Source organism: Cetorhinus maximus, chromosome 27 (genome assembly GCF_964194155.1).
Source record: "Cetorhinus maximus chromosome 27, sCetMax3.hap1.1, whole genome shotgun sequence".
Classification (NCBI taxonomy): domain Eukaryota; kingdom Metazoa; phylum Chordata; class Chondrichthyes; order Lamniformes; family Cetorhinidae; genus Cetorhinus; species Cetorhinus maximus.
In genome coordinates this window covers 13,901,925-13,915,437 of record NC_135905.1, presented here as the reverse complement: position 1 = coordinate 13,915,437, position 13,513 = coordinate 13,901,925, and the positions used below count along the sequence as shown (strand labels likewise).

The following is a 13,513-nucleotide window of genomic DNA, read 5'->3' as shown; positions in this document are numbered from 1 at the left end:
GGAGCGAGGCTTTTCAAAAGGCGGCTTCTTTCACGCTCAGTAACCTAGTTCTGATTTTTGCAGGAGAGAATGAACCATGTGCTGTTTTCCTTCTGATGTCAAACGTGACCCAAATGAAAATGAAGCTTGCACCCCTGTGAAAATGACGTTTCTGCTGCGCTGCAGAGGGTTTGGGAACTGTCGCGCTTCTGAATGGAGCAGGAACAGTCTAGGCGAACACTGCTCTTCGAGTCATTGATGACCGCACAGACTGAAGCCATTGGGCCCATCGAGTCCATGCTGGCCCTCTGTGGAGCAGCCCAATCAGCCCCCTTCCCCTGCTCTAACCCCAGCGCTCTGAGAGTTTATTTCCCTCAAGTACCCATCCAATTTCCATCTCATTACCACTTTGCTGTGTAAAAAGGTCTTTCTCACATCCCACCTGCATCTCTTGCCCTCTCCTAGTCCTTGTACCATCAGCTAATGGGAGCAGTTTAGCTTTGTCCACCTTATCTGAACGATACTCTTGTTACACTTCTATCAGATCTCCCCTCAATTTCCTTTGCTCAAACGGGAACAATCCCAGTTTGTCTAAGCTAAGCTTGTAGGTAAAATCCCTCACCCCTGGAACCATTCTGGTAAACCCCCTCTGCGCCCTGTAATGAATCCTCACATCCTCTTCTGCTCTGTGCTCCAGACAACATACAGGAATGCTGCAAAAGCAGCCTTGTACAATATGTTAAACACCAGTTTAAAAATTTAAAGCAGGAGAGTTGACGATGCCATCTGTTTACATACAGCTTGCAGCACAGAAAGGGGACCAACTGAGCCCAGTGTTTAAGCACCAAATGAGCCTCCTACCACTCCACCTAGCCTCATCCTCTCTACATACCCTATACTCCTTTCTCCCTCGTATTTATCTAGCCGCTCCTTAAATGCATCTGTGCTATTCACCTCAACGACTCCATAAGGCAGCAAGTTCCACATTCTAACCACTCTCTTGGTAAAAAGGTTCCTCCTGTATACCCCGTTGGATTTATTACTGACTATCTCATATTTGTGGCTTCTAGTTCTGGACTTCCGCACGAGTGGAAACATCTTCTACTTCTGCTAAAATATTTGGTGGGCATTTAATTTGTTAAAAAAAATGACCTGACTGCCAAGTGATCTTAAAACTATCCTAAGTATAATAATGCTCAGCTAGTATTTCCCCTCCCCCACATTGCCTTAATTCTTGAAAGCTCGAACCACCTGACAGTGCCTGAACATCCTGTCCCTCCACATTTGCATAGGGTGGGTGTTGTAGTGGAGCAAACTGAGCCTTTGGATTGGCTGCTGCCAGTGGACACATGGGGAATTCAGGGGCTGTGAGCCTGCTAGCTTGAGTGCATTGTTAGAGCCTTAGAGGTGTTTTTGCTTTTGGATGTCTCTAGTGGGTACCTTTTGACTGTGCCAGCTCCTTATTTTTACCCACTCTTAGGAGTGACTTCCAAACTGAACTGCCACTTTTGGTCTGCCTTCTTCAACAAGGAGAATCTGGTTTTGTTTCTCCATGAGGCTGAAAGGAGGAGGAAGGCCCCCCCCCCCCCCCCCCCCCACCATCCAGAATCCAAGAGGGAGGGAAATAAAATATTTGGTTTGACAGGAGGTGACCATGGTCATCAAAGTGGCAACCATTAAATGAAGGACGAAGTTCAACAATCTGATCAGCAGAGACAGGCAGGAATTAGTCTCTAATTTCTACTGCCCTGTGCGGAATAAAGGCTTTCCCTTGATCCAAGCACCCTAATCGACAGCTAATGCCATTTTCCAAGTGCCACAACTGTAAATCCCCCAGTGCGTTTCACTGAGAGCCATACCACAAAATGCCCACAACTTGGCACCTGATGCCCGACAGGCCTATTCAGATTAGAAATACAATCACTCATCTCCTTCAGTTCATGTGCATGAGATCAGTACCAACAAATTGGAGGGTAAGGAAAAGTCTTCGTTCCAAGAGTCTGACTGTAGAGGCGTTAGCGCTGTTGTGATTGTAGGCCAAGGCAGTCCACTATTGAAGACAATCCCTGACACTTGGAAATTTTCCTGTACTATGGCTTCAAGGCTTCCCAAACCACCTCTCTGGAAAACCTCAGCCTAAGGATGCATGGCTCCTTTGATAGCAGGTTCACGCATGTCCTCAGGAACCTGTGGTTGCATTTACAGAAATATAGATGAACAGAGCACCTCCTTGAGAGAGGCCTCTTTAAATACAGCAGAAACCATCCCGCTGTGCTCTTCATTAACCATCTACGTAAATTTGCCTGGATACTTATCCAATGCAGCTTATCTTAACGACTATGTCCCAAACAGTGACTTACCCAGCTTACAGTACTCTATGAGTTCACCCCCGATGCCTCAACCCCCTCCCACGGCACCTTCCCATGCAACCGCAGAAGGTGCAACACCTGCCCCTTTACTTCCCCTCTCCTCACCGTCCAAGGGCCCAAACACTCCTTTCAAGTGAAGCAGCATTTCACTTGCACTTCCCTCAATTTAGTCTACTGCATTCGCTGCTCCCAATGCGGTTTCCTCTACATTGGAGAGACCAAACGCAGACTGGGTGACCGCTTTGCAGAACACCTTCGGTCTGTCCGCAAGCATGACCCAGACCTCCCTGTCACTTGCCATTTCAACACTCCACCCTGCTCTCATGACCACATGTCCGTCCTTGGCCTGCTGCAATGTTCCAGTGAAGCTCAACGCAAACTGGAGGAACAGCACCTCATCTTCCGACTAGGCACTTTACAGCCTTCCGGACTGAATATTGAGTTCAACAATTTTAGATCATGAACTCTCTCCTCCATTCCCACCCCCTTTCCGATCCCCCTTTTTTCCAATAATTTATATAGATTTTTCTTTTCCCACCTATTTCCATTATTTTTAAATGTATTTCCATCCATTGTTTTATCTCTACCTTTTAGCCTATTTCGATCCCTTCCCCCCACCTCACCCCACTAGGGCTATCTGTACCTTGCTCGTCCTACTTTCTACCCTTAATGTCACCTATTAGCACATTTCTTAGCTAATATCACCACCGTCAACACCTCTTTGTCCTTTTGTCTATGACATCTTTTGGCTATCTCCACCTATCACTGGCCCTCTATCCAGCTCTATTTGTCCCATCCCCCTTATACCAGCTTATATTTCACCTCTCTTCTATTTTTCCTTAGTTCTGTTGAAGAGTCATACAGACTCGAAACGTTAACTGTGTTCCTCTCTGCAGATGCTGTCAGACCTGTTGAGTTTTTCCAGGTAGTTTTATTTTTTTTCATTCAAACTCTCATTAACTTTGGAGCCAGGAGCTGTCACTGTGCTGTTACTGTGCTACCTCAAACAGCAGGAGAATTGCTCATACAATGAAAACTGATAATATTTGTCTGGATATATCTTCCATGGAAAACCCTGTGTTGTTTCAACTAGCAGGAGCTGATGACATTTGTCTGGACTTTGCATGGAATCAACTAAATGGATATTGGAACAAAAGGAAATATGTTTTGACATGTCTGAGTTAAATTATTATAAAAGAAAAGCAGATCTAAGGTCTTGGGCTACAGTTGGAAGAAGCGCCGAGTTTGGTCACCTTGACTCAGTCAAGACCAGACAGACCAGCCATGTTGGGGATTGTAAGTTTCAGCCAAATCGTAGTGACATTGGTCTGAGTTTTGTGAAGATTTGGGGTGAAAACCTGGTGTTTTTTGCCAGTACCTTGTAACTTGCTTCAGCCATATCTTGGTGCTATTGGTCTGAGAGTATTTTCTCTTACAGTTTCATCACAGGACCTGGTGTTTTGCCTGTGTTTTTGTAAGTTTTAACCGAGTCATGGTGACTTTGTGTCGGGTGGGAATAGGTTGGTTTAAATTTTGGGTTTTGTACTGTGGGATTATGGGCGATTCAATAAAGCAGTTGTGAATTATCAGAAGAAACTTGTCTCGCTGGTCATTCTGTTCAAGCCATACATACGTGAATCTGGTGTCACAAACTTGAGTGTGGGGAGAGTCTCTGAGGGTAAAGGGAAACCCCGACAGCACATAGCTCCGATCTTCATGCTGAACCTTGGGTACAATATCTTTTGCTGCTGTGCCATTGAGAACTCTGTCAGCCCTGCCAGGTCTGGTCTTCGTGGGCGGAGGAAGGACATTTCACTCTTCACCAGGCTCTCAGCTTCTTTAAGCCTTAGTATCAATTCTAAGGTGAGAGTCAGATGCAGTGTGGAAATAGAGTTGACAACTCTGGTTAAAGGTATTCCTGGAGGTTTCATCACATGACGACCCCATGTTCAGCCGTTAGTCGGCCAACACATCCACCCTTGTGACCTACTGCCTTCCTACACCAACTGGAAAGCAAAAATACTCATTACACAATTGGATGATACTTGAATGCCAGCCAAACAACCTTTCTTCCCCATTTCCAATATTTTTTATAGCTGCTAAAGAGAAATGTTCAAAGAAAATGATAAATAAACAACCCTTTTTAATTTCCCTTGATTTTTTCTCCACGGTTGCACACAGCAGAGTCCTGGAGACTCCAGGCCAATCCTGGAGGGTTGGCAACTCTATGTGGAGACCAATGCCCTGAAACACCCAAAGACTTGGTTCGCACTGAGACTGCACTAGGATGAAAGGTGCTGCACCTATACCTACAGCCCAGGGTGGTTAGGAAGAGCTGACAATAAAAAATGGAGTTCTGAATTTAGGATAGAAACAGAACAAAGATTGATCCAAATATACAAAAGGAAGACAGTGAACCACAGGCAAAAATAAAGAAAGACAATGAAATTCACAATGTAAGATAGAGAGAGGGAGTTCGAGGAGATCTGTACGTGCATTTCAGGCAATCCTTTAAATGAAGAAGACTAAAGTGTTGAGATTTTTCTTTCAATGCGGAGATGCTTCTATTGCAGCCGTAACTAGGGAACTAGGTAACATGTGTTTGTGTCAAAGCTCCTCCTCCCGTTTGGTGATTCGATTTTTCCCCCCTCTTGCCTGTGTGAATATTTTTTTCGCTATAGCGAAGACAGTTCAGTTCATTTCATGTATAGTTTGCTCCGGATTCTCGGCTGTAAACTCGGTAACATTACAGGCGACGATTTTATACTAAGACCGTCTCCGGTTTAAATCATAATCCGATTAGGGTTTGGACGTGTGGTGAGAAGCGACATAGAGACAAATAAGGGGATCAGACAAGGGGATCCATGCTCTGCGCCATTTACTGCAGTCCAGTACAGCAGCCACAGTGACTATAAACTCTGCCAGAGGTGAGTACAGTACTGGGCACTCGGTTTAAGGATGGTTAATTTAGGGCTGTCAAGCAAAGAGAGAAGATAGTGGCATTTCTGAAAACAAAACCTAAAAAAAAAAACACGATCTGCAAAATAAAATATGCCACGCTTGGTTTATTCAATAAATAAAATGTAAGACTCTAAAAAAAAAATCAGCTCTAATTACCCCCAGTAATTGCAATAATAACCAATCTAGCAATTGCATATGAAAGACAAAACATGGCCGATAAACTGGCTGTTCCAGTGTGTGATAGATTCAGATGAGGCTACCATTGAACATCAATGGTATAGGGAGAACTGGGATTCAGAATTCTTTGACTAAGTAATTTAATTTTGAAGTCACTGCTTTAGGAAAGTAAATTCGACCCATGTTGCATACAATGAATGCAATGGGTGATGTCAGTATTCCATTGTTACACATGGACAGTAGTATCTATATAATGGAAATGGGAGAATTGCCAGTGTAGCAAACAACAATATATTTTAGGCAATGAATGTACAGAGATGTGACAGTAACACCGACAGTAACTGTCGATATAGGACTGAGCCTGAAGTTCAAACAGCCTTACAAGGTGTGTGCGCTGTGCTGGATCTGAATCCAACCGGGGGTACTTGCGTTAGAAGGGTGTGGGTGGCCGCCCGCTGGTATAAATGAAAAGTGAATCTCCTCAGCCATGGTTGCAGCTCATTGATTTTCCCAAGACAATGACCGCGAGGAAGGCAATGGGAAGCGACATCAGCAGTTCTTCCCTAGTAGGTGGCTTTAAGAATCCTCTGTGTGAGATTTGAGTTGGGTTAGGTCCTGTCCTAGGGCAGAAAGTTTATCAATAAGCTGTGAATATACTCAGATATATTAATTGTAACATACTAGTCCCTATCAGTTTAATCCAACACATGCATTGAGAAATGTCACAGGATAAAACTAATGCCCATAATGTTTCATGGTGATTTTGTGAGGTAAGTGTCAAACCTCTTAGCAGCTGTATTAATTATGTGCTAGTCCATCTCCCCTAGTGCTGCAAGATGAGACAAGATTAAATTCAAATCTTCAGGTGCAGCATGATTAGAAGATGAGGTAATTGGGTCAGGGTGCAGAGACATAATTCGGTCCCCATTTTATGTAATGCATTGTCATTTTAAATTTCTATTATGAATTCCTACGTCAACATTTTTAGAAAATGCTCATGTAAACCTATTATACTGTAATTACATCCCCCTACCAGTAGGGGGTGATCTACCGCCATGAATAATTACAGTGTGATAAGATTACATGGGCAGTTTCCATTATAATTACAGACATAGGAATTTATACTATCAAAAGTTGACAGGAAATGCAGACGTAAGATTTTTTTATGTAATATACAGATTGAATGTACTGAAATTATCAGTATGTACATTGTATTTGAAAGTTCTACAATAACAATGATTATTGTTATATTTGTGTTTTTGTAATTTTGCTGTGGGTGCACTCTTCTGCAAGAAAAGGTAACACCAGTGATGTGGCCCTAATCACAACACTGTTAAATTCTCAAGATATCAGTTAACACTGTTTTATGATTTATTGAATTGTATTGTAAAAATAGGCAGGGTATAGAGGATCAATGCCATATTATTATGTATAGAACAGTGTAAACATAGAATATTGTTCAGCCTGTGAGGTCTGATTCTGATGCCATGTTCTTACTCTGATTGGGTTGGTGATCTGAAATTATAATTGCTATTTCTGAAATTCTACTGAAAAAAATCATGTACTGCAAAAAAATTGTTGTGACAAATCTCACAACCATGAACCAAAGTGTACCAACCAATGAAAACTGTCCTTCTATGTATGCTATCATCGACAATTGGTAGTCCAATTAAAAATGTTCATGACCCAGTTGCATCTCATTGTGTGGATTTAGTGGTAAACCCACCACTTGTTGGTATAATTACTTACTCATTTGGTGGATTTTAATGGGCTATTTATGAACCAGTTTTCTCTCTTCTCTTCCTGACTTCGCCACATCTCTTGTAATTGCTTATATTATTTTAATTGTTTATAGATGAATGTTACTGTCTGGGCTGGGAGATAGACACCTTCAACAGAACTTGTGCGCTTGGTGTGAATTCTCATATGTGAGGGTTGCACATTGGCAATTCGTTACAGTCTCTGTCTCAATAGTCACAAATAATTGTTGGGAAGAAGCCTCCTAACTTCTCACTCTTGTATTCTAGTGATAATCCTGAGTCAAGATCCCCATGCATCAACAGTGGAAACAATTTTTCACTGTTTACTTTTTCAAAACATTTCCAGAGAATAAAGCCACAACTTTTCAAATGTTTCTTTACAACTTATAACCTTTCGTTCCAATAGCATTCTAACAGAGCTTCACCATATCCTTCAGATAATAGGGCACTTATTATTGCGATATTGCTTTCAGAGAGAATATGCTAATGAGTTTGTAGCTAGGATGCAAACCATGTGATCAGCAGACATTATTCAGAGAAGCTTCTAGTTTAGCTAACAGCATGTAGTGTTGAGGAATTGTAGCTCTACTTTCCATTTAATAATAGATGTTGAATCTTTACAGTAAATCTGTCTACTGTGCAATCATGTACCACATCTTCAAATAAACCAAACCTACGTTCATCAATCCTGTGTGGGATTAGTACGCTTGTATTAAGCAAACATAGAAATACAACACATAACTGAATGTAATATTTCAACTGTAACATAATGGACATCTTTTTAAATTCAACATCGTTGCTTCGTTTATAATATTCAATACTATTGTTTATAAAACTTGAATCCCATTGTCCTTTTTGTGGCTTTTTCTATCCGCATTCCCACCTAAAAGAGGTATTTAATTCAGCTTTGAATATAGGTAATAGTTGTAATAGTCAAAATACCCAGTCTACAGTCTGTTGCCTACTTGGTAAATGATTGTTCTTCAAATCCATTTCTATTATTTAACCATTGTATATTTGTGGCGTTGTTAAACGGAGTTGTCTTCTGCCCAGAAATCTACTTTAGCCACGTAGTTAGGTTACCACGACTCATTGTTTTAATGTGCACATGCCTATGGAAGGATTTTATGCAATGTTTTCTTTCTGTGTGTCATTTACATCAGTCTGCCTCAAGAAACAAATTCAAATTGTGTCAAATGTTTCAATGTGCAATATTCTGTTGATAACATAAGTGTACTATTTTATTTTTGGGCTGTCTTTAATCATTTCCACTTTGTGTTGCAGGGACAGTGAGAAGGGAGCAAGAAATTTCCATTGAGGGTAGAGTAGGTCGGGTGACGTCACAATGGTTATTCAGATGAAGGTCTATGTGATTAAAACACATTTTAAAAACAATCTCTCTACACTGATGGTATGAGTAAGTATAGACAATAATTAAACTGAGATCATTCATGATTTTCAACTGCTTTTCTTGGCTGTAAGTCATAATATGGTTTGTGAATGTGTACCAGTCCAGATATACAGCGGTAACTACTACGCAGCAACTTACTGGAGAGGAAAACATTGTTAAATACAATACCTGTAGAAAATGCGGACTTGTTTTATCTAAAGTTGCAATACTGGGCAGATGGGCAGTTTCCCCCTCTCACGCACAATTGTATATTTTCTTTGGATTCTGACTCCAGTAGTTGACTCCAACAAGTTCACTCAAGCTGTAGGTAGAGATACACCTCTGGGGCTTTACATTAACAACTCCAGTGCACTGACCTGTAGACTAGCTCCCTGGATCTCAGTAGTGTCCTTCTCAACCAAACACTTCAAGAGAAAGTTCTTCTGCTGAGTTGATTTAAATGCTGGATTATAAGGTTAACATTGCTGGAAGTCGGCACAAGGAAAAATACACAGTCCCCAGTGAAACAAAAACCCAGCAAGAAAAATTGGAAAAACTATCATAAGTGTTGTTACTGGATTTACACAACTGACTTTTAAGGGTAGATTTTCTGAGTTCCCGCCTGTGATGAGCTACCTCACATTCAATGAATACATTGCCAACAATTTTTACATTTGTGGAAATTGAGGATTGAAAATGATGCCTCTGATATTACAATGCATGTGAGAAACATCACAATGAGCGGGGCCTTAGAAAATATTGACTTTAATCTACAAAAGATGTTCCCAGGCTTCCACTTTGTGCATTTTTCTAGTCTTCTGGGTGTACTCTGGGTGTCAGTGCCACTTGCTTCCAAAGAAGCTGCCTTGGATTTTTTATGTGGCTAAATAATGTTAATCTTTCCAGGTCTCTTGAATGCTTCATCATGAATAGAACCACAGCAACATGTTGGATGGTCATTCTGTTGGTAGCCATCTTCTGCGAAAACGTCACTTGTAAGGGAGGGCGAGGAGGAGCTCGAGGCTCAGCTCGGGGCTCAGCCCGTGGGCGTTTCCGTGTTCCCCGGGTACGGGTCAAGAGTCCCAGTCGCTACCGGTCCTATGGCTCCAATGCAAGGGTAGCAGTAGCAGGTGCCGCGGCTGGGGCTGCAGCTGGACTTGCGGTCGGATATGCGGCTGGAAGGCTGAGAGGATCGAGGCTGATCTGGGATGAGGGTATTCAGAGCTACGTGAACATGAGTTGCTCCCCAGCCAAAAACTGCACATCCGAGGGAGGAGTCTACAGTTACAGAGCCTGGACATCCTCAGCCGCTTCATTCTGGCCTTCCTTCAGCTTGTCATCCATCTGCTCTATGCTTAGCTTCAAATATTTCCAACTTTAAAACTCTAGAAAGCAGTATTCAACTGTTCCTCAATGTTTTATCACAGCTACAATTATTATTCTCTTTAGAAGTTTATTAGCATTTTAATATCATTCTAAATGTTAATAGATATCATATTTGTTTATAGCACTGATAGGTTTAGGCAGTGTAGAAGACTATATGCATCCTAATACAGTTTCCCAAGAGAATCAAGCCACAGTATCTACATTTGTTGGGTGAGTTTTGCTGCAGCAATCATTGGTTTGACACTAATGCTATATTCTATCTGGAAACTGATGTAAATTCCCTGAATTGTTACTAAATTATCATAAAAGTATATGCAGTTATCAGCAATCTCAAAAGGCAGGGAAAGCTAACTGCCCTGTCAGTCAATTTCAGACTTCCCAATTGTTAGCCTCAGCAGAAGTGTGGTTGAGCACAAGGCAGCATTGCAGCACTTTATAAACACGGCTACTTCTCTTTCCTAAAATGGGAAGAGAAGGATTTCACCCTTTTGAAGTTTGATGTTACAGACAAGCTCAGCAGACTACAAGAAAAGTTCTAAAATTTGGCGTGACTCCGATGGATATTATATCGTAATTGGTACGAGCTGACCACTTCCAGATGTACTCACTCCACTACAGAATTTGAATAGCCCCATTTTGTTTTAAAAGGAGAAAGGGAAATTGAGGTAATTCTGTATTTCATCCACTGGTGCAATATGAAATTGTACTCCTGCCTTATGTGGAGTATAACTGCCCTCTTGGTGCATGGAACATTTGACGCCAGTTGGACCTGTCAATACTTTATTAGAAGCTAACTTTAACCTAATAGTTACAAGATATGGAGAGGTAGAGAAGGTGTTTCCAGTTGTGGGAGAGTCCAAAACTAGGGGCCATAAATATAAGAGTTACTAATAAATACTATAAGGAATTCAGGAGAATTTCTTATTCAGAATGGTGAGAATGAGACAGGGCTTTTATTCCACTGGGAAATCTTTAAATTTAACATAAAAATGGTGCACATTTGACTTCACAGTTGATGTATTTTCACTCTTAAGGAAACATTTTGAGTGTAGATGGTGTTGGCCTCTACATTATTGTTACTCAAGACAACATTATAAACACAAGATACTTTTGTCAATAGGCTAAGTTCATTGTAAATTTGCTTCAGCAATAATTACCTAATAAAAATCAATCACAATCTTGAAATTTTCAAAGTGGAATTAAATGCAGGATTCTCATTCCTGAATTATTTTTCCTTTGAAATTTTAAAAGCTTCTTTCTCTTAGTGGGTTTTAAAAAGCCCCTTATGGGGAAAAGTGGGAAACTGCAAATAATGGAGTGTCTCTGGTCTTTACAATATGAGACTTGTCAAACCATCTTGTGGATCAATTTGTGACACGTTTGTAGTTTACTTCATAATTTAAAAGTGAAAGTGATGTTTGAAACATTTTATACAGTAGTAAATAGTACTTAAGTAACTATAAAATATTTTCAACAGTATTAATGTTGCAGGAAGAACATGTTTCCATTTTATATAGGTATGTGCTCAAAATACTAACTATTGACACAGCTACTTTGTGAAGTATTGTTACACAGATAATGCATTGTTTTATGAATTTATATAGGACATACTTCATAAAAGAATGTCATAATTTATCATGTTACAAAAAACAATTGAACTGAAAACATGTCGCTTACAAGCAGCAATACTTCATTAATGATTTGTGTTTGGTGACTGTTTCATTTCATTGTTTGGAATCCATTTGTAATGAAAACTATTTCCTTACAATAAAGTACTGTGTGCAATGTTTTGTCATTCCTAAGATCCATTTCAGTGAGGAGGACTGAAGTGTCCTTGTGAGAATGGGGCATAGGATGCATTCTTGCAAGAATGGGGCATGCCTAATGCATTCTTGTGTGTGTCTTGACCACATGAGGCTATTCCTGAAACAACCACATGAATGACTTGCACTATTAGATGATGTTAATTCTGGCTGTATAAGTAAAGGTTAGGATCACAGACTGTACAAGCAAACAATTCACTGCTGTCCTCAGTAGAAAGGATGCAGCAATACTGGCATTAGCATGGATGCTGTGGGTTCTGTCATCTCTATAAGGCATCCTTTGGCTGGGTGGTTCATCAATCAAGCCACAGGTTCCCCCATGCCAATACAACAACTGTGTAGTTAGGCTGAACTTTTCAGGAGGTGACATATTTAAAATTGAAAAATCTAGGTGAATTTAGGACACCACCAAAACTGAAAATAGATGGAGAGATGAGGGAAGAATCAAAAATTAGTGATTTGCTGATACTAATGATGGATTTTATAAAATTATAGATTACAAAAGGAAGGGAACCTTCTATGGTCCCGACAATCAGCTTCCTGCATGTGTAGGTTGCAATACTGAGGCAGAAGAAACAGCTTGTGGAGTGTGTACTGGGATCTTAGAATAATGGGGTGCTCAGAGAAGCAGAGATCATACTAGCACTGAAAAAAAGACAAAAAGAAATATGGTTGCAAAATGAAATGATTCTCTAAGATTATCACACCCAAGATCAGACAATGTTTGTCACAAGTGTTTTTGATGATGGCTATACTAGAAACCAGACTTGCACAGCATTCTTTAAACAATGGGGTAATATTGGTTTAATACAACACATCTTTAAATACATACTGGAGACAGTAATTACAGCTTATATGAACCATCTTGCCATATGATGTGATGGCTTAAAATTACATGAACCAAATTTTACTTCATGGTCTTTTCCATCATTTACATTTATATACAGCATCACTTTAGCTGGAGTACAGAAATATCATTCTGGTTGGGGTGCCTTGTGCTACACAGTAAAGTACACCATCACAATAACCACTTGCTTCAAATTTGTTAAATGTCTGAATCGAATGCAATGAAAAAAAACTCACAGGAATATTCGCAATTTGGAAAGAGTAAGAGGATGGATGGTGCTGCGGGACAGTGGACAATGCCATGTGGGGATCCCCTTTACTGACTGACTGGAACGTCCTAACTTGCTAATTTTGCAAAGGGTAATGGATGTCTTCTAGCTGCCACAGAGGAGCTACACGTCATTCGAACTTGCTTCGATAGTCTAAAGTAAATTCAGAATCTAGGTGCATCATGCTACTTAATGCAGATTTAGTCCTGTTTTGTATATTAATTTAAATAAAGAAAATAAAGCTGCTGCACCTAAGCTAGATGAACATATCTAGCCTAGATGACTGTGAACAAGACCATATTCAACTGTACAAGACAGCTTTCGTAGAACAGAGTGAGCAGTTGCTGGATACGACAGTTAACTAGGACAATGTAATGCCACTTTAGTCTCTACAATGCTGGAGCAAAGATGTGACAAATTCCAGTGAATGTAGAGTAAATCTGGGTCAATGCAGAGTTAATCTGGGTCAATGCAGAGTGAATCTGGGTCAATGCAGAGTGAATTTGGGTCTGTCGCACAGAGGACATACAAAAATAACTAGTGAACGCATGAA

General features: G+C 40.6%; 1 protein-coding gene across 3 annotated transcripts; it reads left to right on the top strand.

Annotated features, from left to right (window-relative positions):
• Positions 1-5,046: 5,046 nt before the first annotated feature.
• Positions 5,047-11,809, top strand: sprn (shadow of prion protein). 3 transcript variants are annotated; one of them, XM_078530758.1, is made up of 3 exons: positions 5,047-5,275; positions 8,531-8,657; positions 9,543-11,809. In XM_078530758.1, the coding sequence occupies exon 3, from the start codon at positions 9,562-9,564 to the stop codon at positions 10,015-10,017; it is 456 nt and encodes a 151-aa protein (XP_078386884.1). In that variant the 5' UTR covers positions 5,047-5,275; positions 8,531-8,657; positions 9,543-9,561; the 3' UTR covers positions 10,018-11,809. The 3 variants fall into 3 exon arrangements, with proteins under 3 accessions (XP_078386884.1, XP_078386882.1, XP_078386883.1); XM_078530756.1 differs by having other exon boundaries at positions 8,531-8,663; XM_078530757.1 differs by lacking the exon at positions 5,047-5,275 and adding an exon at positions 5,954-6,052 and having other exon boundaries at positions 8,531-8,663.
• The last annotated feature ends 1,704 nt before the right edge of the window (positions 11,810-13,513 follow it).